This window comes from Electrona antarctica, assembly GCF_951216825.1.
Source record: "Electrona antarctica genome assembly, chromosome: 17".
NCBI classification, from domain to species: Eukaryota; Metazoa; Chordata; class Actinopteri; order Myctophiformes; family Myctophidae; genus Electrona; species Electrona antarctica.
In genome coordinates this window covers 12,245,189-12,272,790 of record NC_136798.1, presented here as the reverse complement: position 1 = coordinate 12,272,790, position 27,602 = coordinate 12,245,189, and the positions used below count along the sequence as shown (strand labels likewise).

General features: G+C 43.3%; 1 protein-coding gene across 3 annotated transcripts in view; it reads right to left on the bottom strand.

The window, feature by feature from the left end:
- akap12b (A kinase (PRKA) anchor protein 12b) overlaps window positions 1–27,602 on the bottom strand; it is a 65,387-nt gene that overhangs the window by 16,943 nt on the left and 20,842 nt on the right. For all 3 annotated transcript variants that reach the window (XM_079526699.1, XM_079526700.1, XM_079526701.1), the window contains exon 2: window positions 14,805–14,880. In XM_079526699.1, coding sequence (XP_079382825.1) covers window positions 14,805–14,880 — 76 coding nt within the window. The remainder of the gene's footprint in view (window positions 1–14,804; window positions 14,881–27,602) is intronic.

Here is a 27,602-nt window from a genome sequence, read left to right as displayed (position 1 = left end):
CAATTCCAACCTGGGGTCTATAAGGGTCAATGGTGTATACAGGGTTTAAAATTTGAATAAACACACAGCCTTGGGCTACATTTCAAGTTCCTCGTCTTGCGGTTCACGTGGTTGACACATTGCTCAGACTGAGATTTTGGTTAACCCCCCCATAGGCCACCCCCACTTCCTTGTAGTTCCCGATGATTAAAACACGCTGCCATCACAGACCTCAATGATTCGTGAATCGTGAGCGTATTGTGTAATTAAATTGTCATTATGTTAAGTTATGATAACGCAGAGCCAAGACAGACACTGGCGGTGACGCCTTGCATATCTCCAGAATCTGAAAACATGCCTCCATGCAGGAATGTGTGTGTATGTGGAGGGGAGGGGGTGCTTAAATACTAGGGTGGGGGGGTTAGGGTCTTGGGTGGGGTGGGCTTTGTAGCCTGTAAAGAAGTGTATGACATCACTGGACACCATCGACCGAATTCCAAGAACCGTGAAGGATGATGTTGAAATAATTGGAGGAAAAGGAAACGAGGGCCGTGTATGAGGTGTGTGTATGTGTGTGCCTGCACCAGATCAAATAATTTGCATTTCTTTCTTCTTCAACCTTCTCATTCTTTCTCTCTCTTCTCTCCAATCCACACCCCACATTTCGAATCGCTCTCCCTCTTTTCTCTCTCTCTTGAACCCCCCATCCTTCCCCACCTCCTGTATGCGTGTGGACCAGGGGGGCGGATAAGAATGTCGGACAGGAAACTCCGTCAATCCTTGACATCACTGCTTCCTGTCCTACGTGCCTACGTTTCCTAGAGTTACATTACATGCACTTTGTCCTACAACCCTTCCGCCTTTTCATCCTGGTTGACAATTAAGAATGACTGTAGTTTACGGTTATTAGTGAAGTTGCGTGGCACTGTGATGATTATGTGAAATGTAGTCATCACACACAAATTAATGTTGGTTATCAGTGTCAGTTCCATAAAGCAATTTGAATAAAAGTATTATACAGTATTTATATTATTATATTATTATCCTGCATACAATTCTAAACAATTTAACTTGGTTTCAACTTAAACTGTTATAGCATTTTAGGTGGCATGCATTAGGGATGCATGTTCCTATGTCTGTATTAGGGATGCATTAGGGATGCATGTTCCTATGTCTGTAGTACCACCGCCGCACTATATGACAGTCTGGCGTGTTGCCGTTGTCCTATTAAACTGTTAGCATTAAAAGAAGAAAAGGAGAGTGGCTAAACTCTGTTTACTTGTTTTCATCCATTTTATGCCTTTACAACCCACAAAACACTTACACCTTCATCAGTGATGGACACACATTGATGAAGGGCGTGGCTGTAAACAAGCATCTCGAGCTTAGTCCACTTACCCTGGGTAAACAAAGAACTTTGCTTTGCTTTTAAGGCTGAATGGCCAAAAAAGGTTTGGGGTCTGTAAAGGCGAAAAACGGATGATTAAAAACAAGTAAACAGAACAGATCCTTTTTTTGTGTGGGCCTCGCCATTTCTTCTTTAATGTTTTTTTTCTGCATTCCCAAACTGTTGGGTTGGGTGTCTTGGTATTGGTCACCCATTCTTTGTATCCAGATGTCACTGCGAAACCAGGGAGCTGAGGGTGAAACAGCTCTTTTCATAACGCTTTTAGAAATGGCCCACATTTACAAATGAATAAGATCCAAATGAGCAAAGCAAAGCAAAGCAAAGTTCTTTGTTTACCCAGGGTAAGTGGACTAAGCTCGAGATGCTTGTTTACAGCCACGCCCTGCTCATAGAACATTTCATGGTTGGGGTTCAATGCCTTGCTCAAGGGCATTATTTTAACGTGCCGGTCCGGGGATTCGACCGGTATCAAGACCGCTCCGCAAACCGTTCGGCCACCGCTGCCACACGAAATGAGCAGGAAATGCCAGCTCAGCCACTAGACACAACTGTAAAGATAATGTGCTAAGCAGGGCTCTACAGTTGATACGCACATTATGCAGTTTAACTATAGAAATTAAGATTGGCCGGTAGATCAAAATGTTGCTCCTCGTGTTTTAACTGGTAAATGAGAGCAATTCCCCCATCCCTGCACTTGTTTGTTATGAGTTTTAGAATATATTTTAATATACTCAGACAAAGCTCACTCCAGGATGAATAATACATGTGGCTGTGCCTTTTCCATCAGGACCCATGCAAGATTTGGAATGAGACTACATTAGTATCCTCTTTCAGATCATTCCTGAAAGACTGGCTTTTATATAAAAGCCAGTTTCAGACCTATTTCTTCACTCTTGCTTTTAGTTGATTTTTAATTATCTGTGTTGTTATTCATGTCATCACTGTTTTGCCAAATTCACTGCCTTTTTTGCTATTATTGTAATGTTGTTTTATGCTTTTTTTTCTTCTTCTTTTTCTCTGTAACGCACTTTGAGCAATTCATGTCTATACAAATAAAGTTTATTGTATTATATTATTATAGGTTTGCCCTTTAGTTACTTTCCCTTTCCTTCATCATGACCCTTTATTATCTAATATATTATTTATCTCTAACTAATTAAGCAATAGAAGACGAGAGGGAATGTGTTATGTAACGTCACGGGCCTGATCGCAGACACAAGCCGATCACAGTTTTCATACATATCTGATTTAATATGACGAATTATGGTATGATATCAAGGTTTGAAGAAGAGCTCATTTTGCTCTGTTTATGTTTATGTGTTGCTAAGCAACTCCTAGCCTTTATGATAGAGCAAATAGCTCACGGCTCTTGGCCGATCAGATTGCTTGATCAGAATCTTGTTTCAACTCATTTTCATGCTATATGATTTGTTTCATTGTGCCTTTTATTCTATAAAGCACTTTGTAAACTGGTAAGTGCTGTGCTATATAAAACATGATAATGATGATGATGTATCAGCAGTATCAGATTCAGTAGTAGTAGTATTATGGCATAGTAAATGTAGCAGCTTTATAGGAAGCTTTAGTTTGTCAACAGTCCAGTTATTATTATTATTATTATAAATGTGAAGAATGGGGGATTGAATGCCCACTAGTACAAATCACTTCCACACACCCTTGAAGCGGCCCACCCTGCCTAGAAGCCAGAGATGGCATCCCCTCCGAGCCCCCTCTGGTTTAGAGATGAGACCCACTCCCAGACCATCTGTATTTCATGGGAATGTGCCAAGAGCTTTCTCCATGACTGCTCTTTCCGTGGTCTTTCTCACTGCACACCAGTTTTGCTAACCTCGGTCTTGAGATTCGATTTCACATTGGGCCTGCTTTACGTTAATAATGTGTTCCATTAAGTTGCAACCGGGCGGGGTAACAGTGACCATAATGCTATTAAAGTACAGGGGGGGAAAAGGGGGGGTACGGCCACATTCCTGGCCTATTCTCTCGATCCTCCTTGTGTTTGGGGGAGGTTAGGGGTTGGGGAGGAAGATTAGGCTTGCAAAAAGGTTTACACATCCAAACTATAAATACTAGGTGCTGGACAAACATTATAGTAGAGTCCACACAATAGATCACTGTTTCCCAAACAGTGGGTCAGGACCCATTTGTGGGTCACAGGCCAATTTCTATGGGTCACGACTCGAGTAAAAATCACATTTTCTTTTCCTACTGTACATTATATATATATATATATATATATATATATATCTACAGCCAATCAACAAGCCTGCAATGCTGCACGAAGCGACACATTGTGCACTTGTTGATCGGCTGGTTTGGGTCCCAGGCAAATGTATTTCTGCTCTCATGAACATTTAATGGTATACGAACAAGTGATGTTGTGCCTGACAACATATATAATGTTGTGTGTGTAGGATATTGGGCAGTCTCCTAAATTCACCAATTGTGTGTGTGTGTGTGTGTGTGTGTGTGTGTGTGTGTGTGTGTGTGTGTGTGTGCGCGCTCACGCGTGTGTGCAAAGCAAAGCAAAGTTCTTTGTTTGCCCAGGGTAAGTGGACTAAGCTCGAGATGCTTGTTTACAGCCGCGCCCTGCTCATAGAACATTTCATGGTTGGGGTTCAATGCCTTGCTCAAGGGCACTTCAGCGGTGGTAATTTTAACGTGCCAGTCCGGGGATACGAACTGGCGACCTTCCGGTATCAAGACCGCTCCGCAAACCGTTCGGCCACCACTGCGTGATATGTCTTTTTGAATGCTCTTATATTGTATAACTTTCTTCCTCTGTCTCTCTATTGCTGTGGTATTGCTCATTGCCATTCAATTATATGACCACCTTTTTAGGTGAGCAGAGGCTCACATGCAGAGCTTTACGTGCAGAATGGAACTTGTGGTATAGTATACTCATAAATGATCATGGGAGCATTAACTAGTGTGCAGACACTATCGTATGTTTCCGAGGAAGATTAGGTTCCCTGATGTCGGGAAAAATGGAAAAATGGATCGGCGTGGGGAGACGAAGAGGTCCTCAGGGGTCTAGGAGCATGGTGGGAGGCTGCCCTGTCTGACCCTGCCCATAGAGTATATAAAGGATAGAGACCGAACTGGAGCACTAGCCCCGCCCCCAAGCTATTCATTTCGATGAAGTTGCTCAGTGGCGTTTTGAAGCACCCGGAAGACTGCCGGAAGTACCTCCTCCGGACCTCAAATTTGAGGTCCGGGGTGACGTATGGGTGATGTAGGGAGTGATGGTCCTACGTGTCCGTGCACGGGTCCGCCTGCAGTCCTTCCTCTTACCACTAGGGCCCAGAGCTTCAACGTTGGAGCGCCTCACTGGCCCCTTGACCCTGCCATTATACAGTAATGTCCGGCGTGTCTCCTCTAAAGAGTTTTAACATGCTAGTACTACTACGGATGAAATGCTCTTTCCTTACATGCCCTAAAGTAGCCTCCCGTAGTGAGCCCACTTCATAACAAATGACGATGCAAAAATTGTTTCCTAGATGGGACTTAATTCTTTTGCATAGTGCCTGACTGTATAGAGCGTCGCAGTCCCGGCTGTAAAGCCATATTTATAGGTGTAGGTAGGGTAGCCCATCGCAGTGCGTCACGTTGTGAGCTTGTAGATTTTCTGTTTATCGGTGCATGACATCACCGTGCAAGTAGGCATTTCAAAATTATTAAATAATCGTCTGATCGCAATTATTTGAGATGATCGCAATTATTTTGCACAATTGAAATAGCAGATCTACGAGCTTGTAGATCAGCTATTGCCGGGATTTATTTATTTTAAGTAATTACTAAATATATTAGGATTGTCTTTGTATATTCAAGTTATTTGTCATATATACCCTTACCATTTTTTATTACAAAGCCTAAAAGGCCAAACAGAAATGTACGTTTTATTCATATGTTCTAATGTTCAGTACCAAAAACACAAAAATCGTTAATCGCAACTTAAATGTTGTGATCATGACAGCCCTACATAAAGCACACTTGAACTGTGCCTTGCCTAAGGCCCTTTCTGAAACCAGTCCCTTGACTTGAAGTGCTCTCAGGAGGTTCCCTCGTCAGAAAGTGCCCCTCCAGCTGAAACAAGTTCCCTTGATTAGGGTGCTGGGTATACAAAACTGTTTGGAAATACACTCGCCCTCCTTGTGCAGAAACAGGAAACAGACACCATTCGTTGCCATGGTTACCATCACGCAATTGTGTTACCTGTTATTTTGTTTGTACAGTTATATTGCATTGCATCGTGTATGTTTGTGACATGTGGATTTCATTAATATGGAAAAAGGAAATACAGCGTGACTGTCAAAAATGTCATATACATCCATGGTGTTTATAAATCATTGTGTTAAAAGTTGTTGTGTGGTTTCATAACTTTCATTTATAGTTTTTTCACGGTGGGGTAAATAAAGAGCCCTTGTGAACATCAGTTGGAGCATTGTCTATTCTGCATCAGATGACGATTGTTTAGGAGGAGTTTATTTATCATTTATTTGTGGTGGTTCTTACATTTGTAGGTCGCGGTTTCCATGCGGACACAGAGCAGGGCTGCACAAGGCAATCGAGTCTAGATCGGCACAGACTCGCTCTTGAGGGCTTTATAAGCCACTTCCACTCAAGGCTGCTTGGTTTCGGACGACACTTAATATGGCGCAGCCTCGCGTGAACGCGCATATCGAGGGCAAGTGTGTAGAGCGAGTGGCGAGGAGCTGGTTTCAGAAAGGGGGTAATAGTTTCTTCTGGGATGTGGGATCCCATCCTTTCCATAGAGGGTTAATGCATCATTATGCTAAGCATTATGCTAAGCATTATGCTAAGCATGTGGCAGCGGTGGCCGAGCGGATTGCGGAGCGGTCTTGATACCGGAAGGTCGCCAGTTCGAATCAGCGGTCCGACACGTTAAAATTACCACCGCTGAAGTGCCCTTGAGCAAGGCATTGAACCACTACCATGAAATGTTTTATGAACAGGGCCTGGCTGGAAACAAGTTCTTGAGCTTAGCCCAGATACCCTGGGTAAATATAGTAACTTTGCTTTGCTTTGATGTAGTAAGATGGGAGATAGATGCAGTGTTTGAATGTGAACAAACCGACAGCAAGGCATTTTCTTCCAATATGTAAGAAGAACGCAAGACGATTCTTCCTAATACTAGATGCAAAGAAAGAGACCACCTTCTTCAATGGAAATGTTGACTGCAACCGCTTGCATCATTTGGAATATAAAACGAAATTATGGGCAAAACAACAATAGAAAAAGAGCCAGCGGCTGGACTGCATTATGACTTATGAGGCAGTACAGAGGGAAGCCATATTGGCAGAGATTTGAAATAACTAGAGTGCTACAACAGAGGGAGGGGTCTCTTTCAGAGGCATGATGAAACATTTTGGCAATGAGTAAATGTCTGTCCCATGGCACCTCGCCTAAGAACCACACGCATGCAGCACAGGTATACATACAATTAATTACAGCAAAAGTTGCAGATTCACTTTCAGTATGTCAGTAAGAAGACTAAGGTCCAATGGTTTACAAATAATAAAGTTGGCTGTTTGAAGTACCACCAAGTAAGATAAGACAATGAGTAGAGCAGAGGATTGTTTAGTTTGGTAGAACTTATTTGACAAACGCCTTATGGGGGTAAAACCCCACCAACGTGGTAGTCCACATGAGTTTCAAACAAATCTTCACTATTTTGGCCAACAATATTTGACTGAGGTTTGAAGTTCAAGCCAATAAATATAAACTGTGTGTTGAGCACACAATGGCAATCTCTCTCTCTCTCTCTCTCTCTCTCTCTCTCTCTCTGTGCAGCCTTCCATTAAAGACTTCATCAGTCCTCTGAAGCGGGACTGCCAGCCATCTGGGAGGGACAGGCTAGGCTCCGGCCAGTGAATTAGATCAGCTATGATGTCATGCTCTGCACCCCTCACTGTAGCCCACCACTCCCACCCCTGGAACCCAAACACACACACATGTGCACACACACACACACATGTGCACACACACACACACACACACACATGTGCACACACCACAGCACAGCCCTAACCTCCAATCCAGCTGTTTCTAAAGGAATTCATTTCAAGGGCTTTGGTTATTTATTTCCTCATGTAATATTTACATATTTAGTTTCCTTTCTGTTAAAAGGCCCAGGCATAAAATCAATTGTGCGTGTTGCCAAAGCCAGGGTCTTGTTTCTGTGGCTTCTCAAAGGACCGACTCTCGCAGCATTATGCAGAACACCACTCCCACTTTAAAGTTGAGCTGACTGATGCCAAATATTAGGGTTTGATATACTATCTTAGACCACCACTTACCGATGTTTTAGTGTTATTTTATCAATTTCTGTTTAAATCAAATTGAAAAACAATTAAACTTATCATCAAATAAATAAAAATAAGCACAAATAATAACTAAAGATCAAAACGAGTATTAAGTATATAAGGTTTAACCACGTGAGCCACCTATTCCGGCCTGGACATGTCATAAGCCAATATGCAGTGAAAATGTAGAATATTTGCTTAACTTCCACACTCACTTCCTCCGCTCACACCTCAGTCCCGCCTCCGAGCGAGGAGGTGAGGATTTTGAGAGTTCAGAGGAACCAAGTTGGATTGAATAGCCAAATAGAGGGTATGCGTGTGACATCATCATCAAACCAGGAAGTTATGCAGGAACGCCTGCTGAGTGGCAAAAAACTACTTTCAGGCCTTGACAGCCCATACATCCACACAGAAAAGTCTTATCTGATTGCATTAAACAACATTAAACAATGTTAAACTCACTTTGCCTGTTGCTTTGCCACTCGATTTGCCACTCGATGTGCCATTCACTTTAATCATGCGCATACTCTCTATTCCAATACTCAATTTCTGCTAACTCGCCATCCTCTGTCCTCCATATGCCATGTTCTATTGGACGCTGTGTTTCCAATATGCTTAGGAATTAGGAATTGTGCTGTTTGACATTCTTCCACAGCCATGCAAACAAACAGCGATTGTGTAAATAAAGATCAATGAAACTATTATTTAATTTGCTGCTTTGGTAGTTTAATCAATGTTAATTACACACACACACACACACACACACACACACACACACACACACACACACACACACACACACACACACACACACACACACACACACACACATACATACAATCATACATACATACATACATACATACATACACAGTATATGTATTCGTTCTCGTCTCAAAGTTAATTAGGGACAAGAGCGATTTCCGAGTCACGCTGTGTAGGAGGCCAATCGGCAAAAATTAAGGTAATGGAATTTGGCTTCTCTCTCTCTGCCTTGCAGTGTGCCTACAATTCACCTATAATGACATGCTCAAAATTGGGATGCCAAGTTGAAAGTGGCTAGAAATAGAGACACATCAGCTGTATAATTGAGTACCACAGACGAAAAACTAAGTCCAAATTTCAGACTGACCCCTCCACGAAAAAGCCTCGTTGTCCTGACCCCTTATCTATCATTTATACATTATGGATAAATAGTGTGGACTTAGACTGTTTTTCGTCTGTGGCATTCAATTGCTGATACTGATACCAATGTCATCACAAAAAGGCAAATATATATTAACCAGAACAATATATTGTTTGGGCTGCGGCTCTACTTTAACCCCATGAACCTACTATTCCTATGTTTCTATTCTGGGGAAAACATTCAGCGAAAAAAGCGGATGTACACTACAGGCTCACAGATGTATTGTGAGCATGTTGAGAATGCAGCTATTTCCGGTCAATGAAGTATATTGGGTGGATAAAGTCCTCTTACAGACAACAGCCCAAGACACAAAACAGTTTATCTCACTGGGTTATCCGAGGACTTTCAAAGATTTCCCCCGCCCCCCCATGTGCAGTGAGGTCAGCCTGCATGCAGGAAGACAAGACGTTGAAGCCCGACACACATATCCTTTTTTCCTTCCTCTCTTCCTCCCTCATAGCTTCCTGTGGGACTGAGTGGCAGAAGGGACCGATAGACCAATCTAAAAACCGTGGAACGATGGAACAAATACAAGCATTCACATGATAGGGACCTTCTGTACTAGTTGACTATTAAGATAGATAGTTAGTTGCGTAACTTGGATAATGTTGTTTAAGCACATGAAACATAGTTTCCCTATTCCGTGCATGTAATAATGGGTGAACATCCGGCGGAAATAGCCTATTTACAAACTCACAAACATTGTAATGCCACAATATGTGAGCTTATTGTAGATCGGGTGTTTTCGGCAAAGGCATTTGGTGTGTAGAGGAAAAAGGAAGAGGGACAAATAGACCCCTGGGGCTCCCCAGTCACCAAAGTATGTAGGGTTTATGACGTCAGGGGTGTGGAGTCCATAATAGGTAGGTAACACACTAGGACTAGGTAAAATGCCACTTCATGCGGGCCAGACCAGTTGTGCATGCGCAAACATGCACGCACATGCATGCGCACACACCCCTACCTGCTCTCATGTGTCACAGTCTTTGCTATAACTATAAAATGTTTCACTTCATTAAGTGTGTTAAGAAGATTACATAGGAAAGCATTATACTCTCAATTCTCTCTCTCTCTCTCTCTCTCTCTCTCTCTCTCTCTCTCTCTCTCTCTCTCTCTCTCTCTCTCTCTCTCTTGCACATCTTTCTTTCTATGAGAAATTGGGGGAGAATCAAGTGGCAACTGGCAACAACAATGGTGTCCTAAGCTTGCAAATGGTGCAAAGGAGAGGCACACCAACTTGAGGAGGCAGGGGCATCGTGTGTGTGTGCGCGTGCGTGCGTGTGTGTGTGTGTGTGTGTGTGTGAGAGAGAGGTTCTAGCACACTGTTTCCCAAACAGTGACCCACTGACCCCTTTTTATGGGTCCCTTATTTTTTTTGTTTCCTACATTTTGTTTTTAATTAGTTTTTCCAAGTAATTTCTTAAATAAATAAAAGAAAATTTGAAAAAAATCAATAATATAGAAAATAAATGTTTAAGAAGTAGTAAAAAATAGCCAATCCACAAGCTCACAACGTGGCACGAAGTGGCACGATGTGAGCTTGTAGATCTGCAATTTTCAGTTGGGTAATAATTTCTCTTTTTGGTCACGGGCTAAAAAGTCTGGGAACCACTGTTCTAGCGAATGGGAGAAAGAGAGAAATATGTTATGAGGTGAGTTTTTTTGAGTGGTGTAAACCACTCCTACAACTGGCTTTGTTAGTTTACGTGTCTGTCTGTTTGTCTGTCTGTCTGTTCGTACCAAAAAATTAGCATGGTTGCTATGGTCACCCAGTTCACACGGGTGTGATTTCATTACGTCAGACATTACGTCAGACCACAGCTGATCAGTCTATATAAGACCTTAAACCACTCAGTTCACACGGGTGTGATTTTCTATGATATGAGGTGAGGTTTGTAACTTTACAAATTACCGTATGGCACCTGCGTGCATGTGTCTTTGATGTGCAGCCTGTTGTTGTTTTGTTGTTATCAGTGAAATGTTTCCTCAGTTCTCCCACAATTCCTTGCTGTCTTTATCTGGCTGGCAGATGCAAAACAGTGCTGGGATAGTATGTACTCCTCCATACCTTCTGCTCTGCTATCTTCGCTCTCTCCCACTTTATACCTCCATCCTCGACTCCCTAGAGCCTCGAATGTCCTTCACCTTTGATTGTTTTCTATTCTGTGCATCATCCTTTCACTCCAAATCCAAACTCAAGTATTTAAGGTTAAACTATGGATATTTCCATCTTCAGTGTGACCTAGAAATTAAACCTGATTGGAAATGAATACAAAATATGGAGCGCAACAGCCTGTTTGGTCCACTTTACTCTGACTATGTTGTCTCCTTGTTTATACTCATGTACGGTTTGTGCTACTGGCATTATCAACAACCAGTGACAATGTGATGGGCTGCCTCAGCTATGCGAGGAGACTATAAGAGTCTCCTTTGTGTCTCCATAGGGAACCTGTTGGTTATCAAATAATTGGCTTAAGAATGCGACAAAAACTAAAATCTATCCATGAATTCAAGTCTCCATGGGGTGAGTAATCGATAGAAAAAAGTCATTTTAATGGTGAACTTTAGTGCCCATTTGGTTTCCTTTCCACAAGCAACAATGCATATCTGTGGGTGACAGTGTTTTCATTAGGTGCTGGTGCACACAACCTACACAAATTACTTTTGAGGCTTGCAAATGCACACAATGCCACACCTGCTTGGACATGCAAACGCGTTGCACCGTGCAGTGAGACATAACTCTGACACATAGATAAACAGCCAGCCACAGATTTGTAGAATAGAATAAACACACAGACAGACATAGATACAAACCGTCAAACCGTAAACTGGCTCCCTAAACAGTCCTGCATCTCTAACTTACAACACAAACCCAAAAGCTTTGGTTTTAAAGGAACACCTTTTCAACCTCATCTTCATATAATCGGTCCTCTCTAATGCTCATTATAAAATGGCACCATTTCTGTCTGCTAACTGTCGCAGAAGTGGGCTGGTGGACAGTTCAGAAACCTGCCAACCAATGATATCACAGGAAGGCATTCCAAGCTAATGCTAACTTGCTAAAAGTATTATTTTGCAATACTTTCTGCAATATTTTGCAAAAATGGGAGCCAACCCAGGGCAAAGCCAGGAGGGGAAAGAAGCGCCACCTACGTAGATGCACTGCGGCGTGACAGCTTACCTAACAACACTGTAGAGCTCAAGAACCTGATGTTAGATAGGAAAGTGTGGAGGGCAGCGATCCAGGAGTCCTTCCTGTTCCTCAATCACAGAGAAACAAAGATGAAGTTGATTGACAATGTCTTGTACTTAATTGCGACCATAGTAAGTAGCCTTGCCGAGCCATGAGGCCCATAGGGCAGGAGCCTATCTCCTGTTTCTGTAGCGTGAGGCAGCTTGATGTACAAGTACACCCCCTGGACATGACGCTAGTATGTCGCAGGGACTTACCCCCAATCCAACCCTTGATGCTGAGTGTCAAGCAGGGAGGCACTGGGTCCCAATTTTAGAGTCTTTGGTATGACCCGGCCAGGGATTGAACCCCGACCTCCCAGTCTCAGGGCGGACACTCCATAGGTCGCATTTACTATGAAAACGTGCATTGTTTCTTCTCGCCCTCAGGGTGTCTTACTGGTATCATCATAGGTAGCTATACAACCCAAGGTTCTATGAAGATCAATGTCAATTCAAATACTTCTGGGTATGTAGGGAGTAGTGGTAATGTGATAACTCTGTAGCAACCCATCCCTGCCAAGCCAACAAATACTATACTGATACAGTACATATGACTGAGTAGGGAACTTTTCCTAGAGTTGTACATCTGGAGCAATATGAAATACATTCCAAGGCGTTCCACTTAGGCTTCAAAATGTATTTTTTCAATAATGCTCCACAGTAGCCTAGATTTATGAGAAGGCCCAAATGGAATCTGCAGACATTTTTCTGTGGCATTTCTGCCACAACATAAATGGGAAATCTGTTTGTGTTTCTTTTTGCTTTCAACATGCACAATAACCATTTCCCAACACCCCCCCACCCCCCAAAAAGAAATATAATTTGCATGCTAAAGGACATGATTTTATAAACATAAATGTTTTTCATAGGTGAATACTATAGTACCATGTATGGTTGGTTTCTCCCTCCTCAGTCATACACATCTCTCTACAAATCTAATGAACTCCCAGTGCATCTCCATAAAAGTGTTTCAACAAGTAAATTATTCCACACTAGTCCACATACCACATCCATTCATGCTCTCTATCTATCACTGTCTCCTCTAAAGAGGGTATAGGGTTACTCTATAAACGGACAGAATCGCTTCATTAAATAGCTTATTAAATAGGTTATTTGACGGGGCGGTATGTGACATATCGCTGTGTTTAATGTAGTATAGGGTTACTCCCTCCCATGGGCCATGCCGTCTTATGAAGTGTAGCGTAGGTCGCTTTGTGCTGGGCTCAGGTCATGGCCTGCTAAATATTTATGGAGGGAATACACACCCCTATAGCCCTCCCAAATTGAGGGAGACCCTGTTAGAAACAAAAAAAGAAAGAAAACAAAAAAAACACACACACACATGGACATGGTGATAGGAGGTCATCAGATGGCTCTTACAGGTTATAACTCCGACATACTTTATGTTGAAAATGTATTTGATACTATGTTGGGTTGGCTAATGCTTATGTTTATCAGTGTTTTGTATCACTAAAGCGTATTTTGTCACTTTATCTCTTTTCCCATTTACTTCCCCCCCAAAAAAATCATTATGCCAGTAAACCCCCCAATGTGTGTAGTCGGTGGCACTGCTTCAATGCTAACCCTAATGCTTGGTCTTGGGGATGGTGTAGACAAGCATTTCTCGTCCGACAGTCTCCAGCCCTTTCTTTTCACCTGACCTGAGTTTCACTGGGAGGGCGTGGCGCGATGCGAAGGAACACGATATTCCTCCCAGTTCCACTCCTAATGCAACAACAGAGATCTGTTGTTGCCAATTGTGTTTGTTGTAGTGGCCGGTTAAGCTGGTGGTACCAGAGAGAGAGAGAGAGAGAGAGAAAGAGAGAGAGAGAGACAGAGAGAGTGAGAGATATTTCTAAAACTGTCAAATAAAATGTAGGTGTCCCTCTTGTGTTGACAGAAGGATTAGTTTGGGATCAAGCTGATCTCAGGGAGCCATAGCCACAGGGGTCTGCAGGCCAGAGTCTTAAAGAACACCCATATACACAGTAATACACGCACGCACGCACGCACGCACGCACGCACGCACAGCACACACAGGTTTGTATTTTTACCCCTAAGCCTAAAGCTGGGATCATTGCACAACTAATAACTCCGAAATATCATCTCTAAGCCTATATCCTCTACATGGATAATTCTAACCTGAATCATTTCCTAAAAGGTAAACCTAACAAAACGACAACAACAACAACAATAATCTTGGTCATCTTGTGAGGACCAGGAAAATGGTCTATTTCTCAAATTCTACAATAGAGGGTATGCGCGTGACATCATCATCATACCCGGAAGTTATGCGGGAACGCCTACTGAGTGGCAAGAAACTACTTTCTGGCCTTGACAGCCCATACATCCACACAGAAAAGTCATATTTGATTGCATTAAATTACTTTAAACAACATTAAATTCACTTTGTCACTCACTTCGATTGCCACTCGATCTGCCATTCACTTTGTGCATGCGCATACCCTCTATACTTGTGAGGACATTTGGCTGTGTCACAAGTATAGTAATACAAGTACACACACACACACACACACACACACACACACACACACACACACACACACACACACACACACACACACACACACACACACACACACACACACACACACACACACACACACACACACACACACACACACACCAATACCTTCTGTCAGAGTGTTGTCTTCCGCGTGGTCATTCAAGCTGCTCATACTGGAAATCTGGCCGTTCTTCTGCAGAGGCTGCAGGATAGATGGAAACATGACAATTTCAGTCAAGAAATGTTTTTTTTTAGAAAAGTCACTCACTGTAGTACGTATAATGCATCTGCCCTTAAGACAGATTGCTTGCTGCAACTTTGTTTTGAAAAGTGCGACAAAACACTAGTAATCACACAGACAGAAAATGCCTGTGGTCTCCGAGGCTACACAGACAGTGATAATTACATACTAAATATTGCACATATTAAATGTTTAGCTTTTTCAGTCGAGTGTAACTTGTTAAGCTATACTTTATTGACTCATGTGGGAGAGTTCGTCCTTTATATTCAACCACTTAAATGAGTGAAAATTAGGGATGTCCCGATACACTTTTTTTTTGCTTCCGATCCGATCCCGTTACCACAATTTCTGTGTTAGCCGATACCAATACCGAATACCGATACCAGTGTCGTGATCTCATGTTGTGTTTATAGCAATCTAGCTATATATCTCGTGTTGTGTTTATAGCAGACTCCTCACTCAAATGTGCACTTGCAGTTTGGGCAACTCCAAAGCAAACTCCACATTTACCAACATTTTATTTACCTTGCCATAATGTCAACCCCTTACCCCTGTGTCGTCCTGTGGTTAGACTGGCATATTCACCGATACCGATATGACCCGATATGACAAATAAGGGCCGATCCGATACTTTTCCCGATACCGATACAGTATCGGGACATCTCTAGTGAAAATAGCAGATCTACAAACAACATGTCGCAATAGGCGTTTTTCCATATGATGAAGGGCACTGGCAAGAGTATGTGTCTAATACATGTCTTTTTTGGTGTGAGAGGAAACCAGAGCACTCGGAAACCATTTTGAACATGGAGAGAACAACAAACGTTTAACGTTGAAAATGGTTCCCCACTTTCACAACACATCCTAACAGCCTTCAAACAAGCCTAGCAGACACAGCCCATCCCTCTGTCTGTGTCCTTATCAGCCAAAGTGACAGGAGCTCTTTTGGCAAAGCCCAGCTCGTCCTGACAATATTACAATGTGGGCCAGGCCAGGGCTTTGTCCGTCTGGGCCGGGGGGAGAGCGAAACAGAGCCTCCCCGTAGAGTGGCTAATCTAACTAATGGACGACTCTCAGGCACCATTCCCAGAGGCTGAGGCTTCTCCAGGAAAGCCCTGAAAAATGATACCACAGGGGAGAGTCCTGGAGGATGAGAGACACAGTGAGACAGAGAGAGAGAGAGAGAGGTGGGAGGACACTGGCCACTATTTATCAGTGCTTGCCAGCGTGTTGATGTAACTGTTTGGTAGGAATACAGCAATGAACAAAGACGAGAGGATTGTGTGTGTGTGTGTGTGCGTGTGTGTGTGTGTGTGCGTGCGTGCGTGCGTGCGTGCGTGCGTGCGTGCGTGCGTGCGTGCGTGCGTGCGTCTTTTTTATCTCTAGGAGAAAGAGGCAAGGAAAGAGAGAATGAAGAGGGCTTACACAATACGCAGGAGAATGAAATGATAGAGACTGCAAAGTGTTTGCGTGTCATGTATGTCCAAACGCACGGTCGTTTGGAAAGGCTACATGCACCCTATTGGTGAGCATGGAGTAGTGACTGAAATAGAGTAATGATTAGCATAGCAATTCTCTGCTACTGGTTTTGTACCATTAGGCGTTTAGCTTGCTTCACCCAGTGTGAGATGGTAGTGTCATATTATGTTCCGTAAAGACCCTCAGCCCTGATCAGCTTTGGGTGTGAGCCAGCAGCTGACCTAACAACCTCCAGTGACCCCACCCTCCTCTGGCCTACCTCATGACTAGCATTCCCAGCATTCCTTGCCCTCTCCACTAAATTCCACAGATCGGGGAAACTGACCCCCCCCCCCCCCCTCACACACACACACACACCCCTGGCCTGCCATCCCCTCACGCCCTCTCTTGAACCCCTTCGCCACATAAAAATATCACACCGTCCGATGGGTGCTAAAAATGCTGTTGCTAGATTCTCACCCGGGTGCTACGCATGGCCTGATGGCTCCTCTCTTCCTCAGAGTGATACACCACATGTACACAGTACAATCCTCAGCATTCATTTAACTCTGAAGAGAGCACAAATGGAACCAAATGTAGTGCCTTGGATAATCATAAATGGCACCATTTACCACTTATTTACCATTTAAAGTGTTTACTCTGTATCATCCATTGTGTTACTTAGAAGGATGGGAGAACTGAATTGGAGCAGTGCACAGTCAAATCCTGAGCATAACTTTCTTTCTGAGAGACGCCTCTGGGGATGGGAGATGAAATGAGCTGTATGGACAGAGATGTACATCAGATATGAAGACTACCACATGCACATCCGTATACAAATGGAAATGAGATGCATTTCCTTTGCCATTAAGCTGAGATGAGTAGTATTAACAACAACAGGATCTGTCGAGGTGACTCTGTAACTGACAGTGTAGCCTTAGCTTACTACAAATGAAACCAAAGGACCCTTTTATACCAATAAACTCTGATGGAAATACAAATGGACTGTTATGGGTCCATTTGGTTGTATTTGTAGCACATTCTCCAAGCCATTATATGTCGCGCCTCACGCACAGCTGTCGGTTGTAGTGTTGACATTGGCTTGGCAGGTACAAAAAACATCTGTCATGTGTAAAAATCGCAGGGGTCCGCGATATCCGAATATGTTACTGTTAAATCAGCGGGTGTGCTCTGGTGTGCTCTGGTGTGCTCTGCTTTGCTTTGCTGAGGCATCATGGCGGCGGCCGTTTCGCCGATGGCATTCAAAGTGTCTGGTTGCATCCCCCCCCTCTATGGGTTGCGTAGAAAGGCAGCCAATCAGAACTACGCGTCAGTATGACTAGCATGTCGACTAGCATGTCTAACCTTTCATGGGTATTCATAGACCAGTGCTTTTCAAGCCACTGGTAAAAAAAAAAACCCTCTCCCTCACAGATGCATGCATGCACACGCACATACACATACACACGCGCACACGCACACGCGCACACACACACACACACACACACACACACACACACACACACACACACACACACACACACACACACACACACACACACACACACACACACACACACACACACACGTACCTGAGGTACCTGATGTACCTTAATTATAACGGTTTATGTTGTTTTTAAAGTAATAATGCATTCACTTATGTGACTTCTATGATTAACTCATTAGCTGGAAGTTGTAGCGCATGCCAGTATACCAAAGCATTAGAATGGTGGAGATCCACAGGCTTGGTGAGGTAAACGGCAAGGATTCTGATCTCTTGCCTTTAATGAATCACCCAACATAGTGTAGTTCTCCAAAAGAGAACTGAAACATTCTCACAAGAACTTGGGTCTCAGAAACTGTACACACACAAATACACTAAAATAGCACAAGAATAGCCAACATATATACAGTATGCAAGCACGGTCAGACACTAAGGTGACAACTATGTGGAAACATTCTGTGGCTCTTGATTGAGCAGGTTGACAATTAGATGTTTGTACACTGTGTTCAATGTTTTTTCCATATGACAAGGTCAGGGAGAGAAGCACAAAGTTGGCTGGGCACTGCTAACCTGACTCCGCCAGATGGGGCAGCAGAGATTACACTGGGTTCCCCCCTCTTGCTCCCATCTGGGAACTCTCAGGCAGACTTGATGCCCGGCCACAAAACGGCCTGGCCAATCAGCGGCAGCTAGAGGCGGGATCAAGGCAGCACTGTGTATGCTGCCCCATCTGGCGGAGTCAGGTTAGGGCACTGCGTCAGGCACTCGGACCTGATGGAGAGTGAACTGACACTGGGAACCAAACTCAGGTACATCTAGGAGGGGAAGCACCACCTACATAGTCACACTGCGGTGTGACAGCAGCAACACTGCACTGCTACTGGTGGAGCAGCATCGCATCACATCATTCCATGTTTAACACTAGACATTTCTCCATTAGATAGACAGATTGGATGCTCAATTCATAAAATACATTTTCCTTGGGAAAAAAGGTCCAATAAAACTATTGAAATGAGGGCTCCATCGTCATATAAACTGTACAGGGTTGGGAAGGTAACACATTACTACTTAATTTAATATAATTGTAATCAGTAATCAGCAGCTTATTACTTCAAGCATTTTGGATTACTCAAAAATCAATAGAATGCAATGTTATATGAAGTAATCCAAAGGTTACTCAAAGCAAACAGACAACATTACCCTGATTGCAATTACATGAAGATAGTTTGTAATCTGTAACTGACTTGAATGTAAATCATCCGGTGATTTAACATCAGCTCTCTCAGCCTTGACTGCACTGTGCTCAACATTCCATTCGCAAATTTCCAGAGTACGTCAAAGTACCACTGCCAAATGTGCATTTCTACTCTACTTCGGACACAAAAAAGGTTTGAAATTATACAGCCGAGTTGACCTTGAAAGACAGAACAGGCATGCTATAAGTGTGCAAAGACGGAGCCACATAAATCCAGCTGCAGAAAAAAACAACAGCAGGAAAAACAATGTGCCTACTTGTCATCTGTTTGTCATCTAATCGTATTTGATCCTAGCAAATTCGAGCCCATTGGTGCGTCATTATTTTCATTTATGTATGTCAATTCTTTATTCCTCCTTACAGCATTCCAACGACTATATATAACAGGGTGAGAGAAGTTGAACACTGTCCCGGAATGAACTTCAAAGCTAGACAGAGTCAGAGAGAGTTTGGTCAGACCTGATTAGACCTTTCACATAGGTGTGACATCAGGCCCAAGTGTCAACCCATTTTGACCTGAGATCAGATTCTAAAAATGTCTTCTACATCCTGACAGTTTTCTGAAAAAGCTGTTTCTACGTCAGTCGTTCTTTGATTTTTCAAAAATAGCAGACCTACAAGCTCGTAGCGCGCCACTCGGTGGCGCGCTATGAGCTTGTAGATCTGCTATTTTTCAATAGCTAAAGCATAACATAATGGGGTTCCCGCCCAAAATGGGTTAAATCGTTCATCTGTGTGATTCTTGGCAAAGCATAATATATGAATATAGTCGCTGTCGCTGATATTTAAACGTTTTTTTCCCTTCATATTAATGAATGCCCAATTTGTCACGCAAAAGTAGAGATACTAGCTGATCTACACGCTCAGGTGTCAGGATGAAAGCGCTTTGAGCTTGTAGATTTGCTATTTTGGCAGTCTGTCAGTGCCAAATTTATGAGGCTTTTTGTATATCAGCAAAATTCAGTGTTTTTTTTCTTTTAGCATTCTTTTTTGAATCGCTCCCCTGGCCTGGTCGATCGTTGACACGGACACGTGTGCTCTGTTCATGGGGACAGGCACGTGCAGAGCAGAGGCGTATCTACAATAAGGCGAGGGCAGGCGTCCGCCTGTCCAAATCAATTTCTGGCCTGGCCAAAATCCATACAATTATTACTATTAGTGGACAGCTGATTGGCCGTCACGGTAGAGCGCGACCCTCAATCACCCATTGAAATGTAAATGCAAGCCTTTCGTCTGGCAGGTATATCTCTTTGAAAACCTTTAGACGACAATTAACACATCTTGCCTGTAATTCTTGCCTGCCCAAAATGTAATTCCTGGAAACGCCACTGGTGCAGAGGGGGGGGACTAGGGGGGCTTGAGCCCCTGCCATTTTGCCTCAAAGTGCCCCTTCCCTAAAAAAAGAACAAAAAACAAAAAGATAATCATAATAAAAGAAGAAGAAAAAAGAATCCTGCTCAGGCAGGTGTTTTTCTTTTTTTTTCTGTCCACATAAGGGCATGTGGGGGGGCCAATGGGGGCCCCAGGGGTCCAATAAGGGTTATCTCACTGATCAATACTGATCAGTGAGATGCTGCTTAAAATAGTCAGTGTATCTGAGCATATATGACAGCCAAAGTAAAAAAATGTACACAGTTTTTATATGGAAACCTTGCATGGCAACAGTGAAGTGTCACAGTCAGGTTACTGCACCTTCAATGGAGTAATCGTTGGCACCATTTGGCTTGAGTGAACATTTTTATCAGCTGCAAAGCTGGTCATAGAAACTTGAAACTATGAAACTTGCACGACCAGACCGACACCGGTAGTCTGTGGGTAGTAGTGGTTGCCAAGTCCGCTTATTTCCAGCCAAACTTTTTTCCTCACAGTTGCTTGGCTGGTTTTTGGAGGTTGGTTAGCTTATTTCTGTCACGACAGTTGCCAACACTGGCAACCATACTGACGAGTACTTCTGATTGCTGATTGGCTGCCTTGTCTCCAGCAACAACCTATAACATCCCATAGTCTGTACGCCATGAAGAAGAGTCACAACATATACTAGCCATGTGGAAATTGACGCCAGCAACCAAGCATGTGGAAAATAAACCAGACGCATCAACGTGAAAGGCATGACGACACGCATCGCAGACTACCACGCCGACCTCCGCAGACCGCGGGGACCCCCCTTATCCGTGGACCCCCAGGCAGACTATCGCAGATCCCCTCGCCGACCTCCGCAGACCGTGGGGACCCCCCTTATCCGTGGACCCCCAGGCAGACTATCGCAGATCCCCGCGCCGACCTCCGCGCCGACCTCCGCAGACCGTGGGGACCCCCCTTATCCGTGGACCCCCCAAGCAGACTATCGCAGATCCCCACGCCGACCTCCGCGCCGACCTCCGCGGGGTTCCCCGCGCCGACCTCCACGGGGGTCTTTGGGCTAGAAAACAAGCTAAGCTCACAGCATATCGGTACGTTCGTGACATAAACGGTAGATCTGCTACCGTTTGGGGGCTGCTCTGCTGCAGCCTATCAGATCTACCATTTATAGAACAAACGTGCGGTACATTCTAGCCATGTGGACATTGACGCCAGCAACCAGGCATGTGGAAAATAAACCACACGCATCACCGTGAACCTCATGACGTCACGGATCGCAGACTACCGCGCCGACCTCCGCGGGCAGGGGGACTCCCCTTATCCGCGGACCCCCAGGCAGACTATCGCAGACCCCCGCGCCGACCTCCGCGCCGACCTCCACGGGGACCCCCGCACCGTCCTCCGTGGGGGTCCGCGGTATTCTGCGTGGAGGTTGGCAAGGGTACAACCAAATGGACCCATAACAGTCAATTTGTACAGTCTCAGAGTTTATTGTTATAAAAGGGTCCTTTGGTTCCATTTGTAGTAGGCTAAGGCTACACTAGAGTCATCTGGACACATCCTGTTGTTGTTTCCACACACATTAAATACAGATAGACACAGATATTTACATTTCATAGCACAATTCTGGAGATGTACGTAACAGCTGGTTATTAATTCATAATGTCTTCTGCTTATTTTTTCTTGTTTGGAAAAAAGAAGCAGACATTTGGCCACACGTGCGCGCCCACGCACACACACACACACACACACACACACACACACACACACACACACACACACACACACACACACACACACACACACACACTTCAATTCAATTCAATTTTATTAAAGTGTCAAATCACAACAAGTTGTCTCAAGACACTTTACAACCACACACCCTTTACTTTACACACACACACACACACACACACACACACACACACACACACACACACACACACAGATAACAGGTTTAAAAACTCCCTGTGGGGTCGTAGTTTGTTCACGACAGTTAACCTCCCGCCCTTCGACCTCCAAGGTGTGGATAGAGTCCCAGAGTGGAGAAAAATACGACAGGGGAAGACACAAGGGAGGGAGGAGAAGACATAAAGATGGAAAGGTGAGAAGGAGTGAGAGGAGGTGAAAGAAGAGATGTGGAGATAGAGAAGAAAGATAGGGTGTAAACTAAAACACAGAGCAAAGAGCAAAAAGATGCGAAAGTTATAGAATCCATAACAGTCTGTCGTGGGTTTTCACGGCAAGGCAAGGCAAATTCATTTTTATAGCACATTTTGCACAAGGCAATTCAAAGTGCTTTACATGAGGCATAAAAAGGCATTTATGTTCCTTGCATGTCAGATGATTATTAACAGATAACAGATTGTTATTTTCTGTCAGATGTTCTTTCATGCCAGATGTCAGATGGTCCTCCGTGGCAGATGTCATGTTGTCAGATGTATTATATCAGCTGTTACTTGATGTCATTATTATGTTCTTTATGTTGTTGTTGATGATGGAGCATATGATGCAAGACCAATTTTCATGTACAGACAATAACTTAAAAACAGAAACTCTAAGGAGAAGTAAAGAACAATTTCAGGGGGACATGCTTGCAGATGTGGTAACTGTTCCAAGTCATATATATATATATATATAGTTAGGGAACTTAGGGTTACAAAGGTAGAATTGACGAGTGTCTCGATAGCGTCATTGAAATCAAGCATGTTTGATTTTATTGCCAACCATGAGTCAGCAAAATCGAGAGACATGAGCCATTTTACAAAAGAGGACAAGTTGTGCACATCAACTGAGATCGGGCTTAAAATCGGGGGAATTTAGCATCAAGTGAGAAACAAGCTTCAGTTGCCATATCTGTCTCCTGCTCCCTCTGTCTCTCGTCATGTCTCTTCACCCCTGCCAGTCTATTATCCCTGACCCCTACATTCACTACATACCAAAGATCAAAGCATAACAAGACCCCCGGAGAACACTCTCACTGTCTACAGAAGCTGATACCTCCACTTAGGTGCTGGGATGTGTGTCCATAGGAGCAAGTGTATTTTGACGCCTTCTAGTCCAAACGCCCACCTTGCCGAGATCACCTTTTCACGTCTTATTTAATATCAATTGATTACGGTTCACAACTGTGTTCTGTATGCACTAACACTACAGGTGAGGTACGACAAAACAAAAAATGAAAATTCCGCTGGCTTATGCTGTCTATGCGAATGCAGTTTTTAGGATCATAATATCTGGGATTCTTCTTTTTGGACCAAAACAAGCTTGATTTGCAGCTCATTTCTCTAAACGATAGGTTACCGATTGGGTGAATTAAATAACATTCACGGGACACGTTACATTGCCTTTTCACTTCCTGACTCGCAGTTTGAGGGTAAAACGGATTTCAAACTAAGACGGTTTAACGTTGAAGTGAACATGTGGCGATCCGTGAATTCCTTTCAGCCACTCTATGGCAATTTTGGCGGTAAATTAGTTAAGTTCTTATTTCTTCATTCTTTTGTTGTTGTTCTCTGACACATTGTTTAGGAAACAGTGAGTTAGAACACAAACTCGGTCAGCCAGCACTTAAGGGGTTAACTTTGGACGGGCTTAATTACTGGAAACCTTCTTCGAAACCATGAACCTAATCTAATACAACTCTACCATAAACCATGTTAGGCTGAGCTTGTTGTTTCTAGCTGACCTTAACTGTCTCAATGTGGGAACATTTGGAGCTTTAGCTAAATCTGGCAAAAACAACAGTCATGTTTTTAACCCGATAATACTGAACAATCAGTAGCTTTCTGATTTTGTTCCATAAATAATCTTTAGTATGTAGCCTACAATAAAGGAAGAGAAGTGCACCCTCAACACATGAAACATGCATGTATACTCCCAGTAAACAGACCAACACTATGAGACAGTACAGCAGATCAAAGCCGTTTTGAAGTATCAGTGGAAGACAAATGAGTTTCACTCTACCCTAGTTTGAAATCCAGTATCTGTATTTTCTTTTCAAAATCTTTTTATTTCCGTTTTATAACAGTATGGGTGTCAAGTCACAGGTTCATAGAAAAAATAAAAATAAAATATCAGATTTTAGTATCAGTGACTGAGGTAAACAAACATAGCCTACTGTATGAATCAGAGATCGTGGGCAGACATAATGAAAAGACTGTTATTGTGCAAAACATGCCCCTTCAAGAAAAAAGAAAAACATTTTCTCCCCTTCAAGTCCCAATTTAGTATAGCCAATTCCCAATTCCCCAGCCTCTCTACAAGTACTCCATCTCTGCTAACCCCCACAATAGTATCTGTATTTTAAGATGCATTCTTATGCACTCATTTAGGCCCAATTTAGACTAGTATACCTTGCCAGATACGACCATGCTGTTGGCCAAAATTAACTCCCAATCTTCCGCCGTAGTCTGAAAAACCCACCTTTTCAGACTCCATCATGGCCCATAGCACTTACCCTACCCCCTTAGATAGCACTTTTTTAGACTTAGATAGCATTTGATACAGACTTATAGCATGTCATGTAGACAGCACTATAATTGCATTGTATGTAGTCATAGCACTTCATAGTACATATGTATAGCATAGTATAGTATATATGTATAGTTTATATGTATAGTTTCATGATATAGATATTCCACTGTTAGGTTCTTAGCTTATGCATGTTTCATGATAAATGTTTTTTATATATGTGATGTATTCCCATGCTTTTTTGCTCTTGCTTAATGTAAATCGCTCTGGATTAAGAGCATCTGCTTGTAACGGAATCAGTTGTTTTTGGCGAGGGAGACAGAGTACAAAGTGTAAATTATCCATTTAATCAATCCAGATTAAATCCTTTTGTTTTGACATTATGTTTGTTCTGCTTCTACTAATGGCTACTTTATGTAGGTAGAAGGCGAGACGTAGAATAAGGTCTGTCTCGCCATAATCAAAGCCTGACTCAAATTGACATGGGCACAAAGTATACAAACATGTAATAGCAGTCAGATTTGTGGTTGTGGCTCGGTAACAGATTGTCAGAAAGTGTAGCTCACTACACTATCTCTTTCGATCAGAAGGAAGATGTTATCAGATAGAGTCTATGCCGATCTCAGTGTTTACAAGAAGATTAGGTATTCCAATCAAAGCATTATAAGATTAGTGCCTGAATATTAAGCTCCCTGAGAACATAGCCACTGAACTCTCTCTAATTCTCCTAACTGACCAGCAAAACGTCAGAGCAGCAAAGGCAACAGAGAGAAAATGGGAGTGTGTAAGAGAAAGAGAAAGTATCAGACACTTAAAGCAGCACTATGTAACTTTCCTCTTCTACCCCGGATTTGAACCGGGTATCCGGCTGTGCCGGAATTTTTGAGTGGTGCAACAACTCCTATAGACAGCTATGTGTGTCTCTGGCTGTGTCCGTCCCTGGCTGGCTGGCTGGCTGCCTGTGTCCGTCCGAGCACTTAAATAGCTTTTGGTTTGTTTTCATTGATTGATTGATTGATTGAAGAATTTATTAACAGTTTGCAGAATTACAGTACATTTCAAGCACAAACTCAATACAAAGGCTGTTAACTGTGAGTGGACGACCCAATTAAGCATTACACTTGTTTCCAATAGGGTCCACCATGTTCAAATCATCAAAACATTTAGAGACGTACAAATAGACACTTCTATAGACAGAACAGGAATTCATCATAAAGGAGGTAAAAAGGGAAAAGAAATATATACAGTGAGGGGAAAAAAGGGGGGGGCGGGGGGGGGGATTCAGATTTTATGGGGGCCAGTTTCGAATTGCAGCCATCCGTAGGTGCCCTTTGAGAGCGGTTTTGAAGGAGTCAAGGGATTCGCATGTCTTAATGACAGTTGGTAGGGCGTTCCACATTTTGGTGGCATAGGAGCGAAAACAATTTAGTCCCTTGTTTGTGCCGAATCTGGGTTGTACATGGTTCGTTGCACTCCCTCTGGTGTTGTGGGTGTGGACTTCGTTAACATTAAGGAAGTATCTAGACAGGTACATGGGTATCTTGGTGGTGTATCGAATCTTGTGGACCAGACCCATTGCAAGATGCTGTACTCTGTCGTCGACCCTAAGCCATTCCAGCCTGTCGAAGTGGGCAGGGGTGAGGTGGGTTCGAAGTGTCACTGTTGCGCAGCTTCACACACACACACACACACACACACACACACACACACACACACACACACACACACACACACACACACACACACACACACACAAACTGTATTATATATGATGATTTGGGATGTTACAGTACAGTACAGTGACAGTACAGTAGAGTTCCCACCTGGGGACCCCCACACGGTAACTGTCATTTCTCAACCGTTTCAGACACGGGGTGGCTCGACAGAACCAGGCCGGCACCCTGGCCGCGTTCCAGGGGATCTGGATGTTCCGGGGACCCCCCAGGGACCCCCACACGGAGTTGCACCACTCACTTCACACGGGTGTGATTTTACTGTTGCACTTGCTTGCTTGGGGGATACATTTAATCTAGGCCATCAGGTCAAAATTCATCAGATCCTGTGTCTAGGTGAGACATGACCTTTGACACAATCTAAATGTCTCCATAGAAGAGCAGGGAGACTAAATACAACCACCCCAATTGTATACAGTACGTTTTTGTATTTAATATACTCTACCATTGGACTGGGCCGGTTTAGCGGTCCAGGCACCTTGGTTTGTAATCCAGCATGACAGTGTGTCATGGGTTCGAGTCTCGATCCCGAAATAACTTTGCTGTGCGTCTTCCCCCCATCTCTCTCCCCATTTCCTGTCTAGCTACTGTACAACTATCAATTTAAAAAAATCCCTAAAAATATCTTGTGAAAAAATATATATACAGTATATATACCATACAGATTGGACAAAATTAAAATGTATTCATAAAGAAGAAGTTACATAGTGAGGCTTTAAGAACAAGAATACTAAGGGAGACTACAAAAATAATATCATGAGAGAGCGAGAGAGAGAGGGAGAGAGAGAGAGAGAGAGAGAGAGAGAGAGAGAGAGAGAGAGAGAGAGAGAGAGAGAGGGAGGGATAGAGACTGAGAGATCTGATAATAAATGAACATTACATCTTTGTGGCCCTCCAGAGG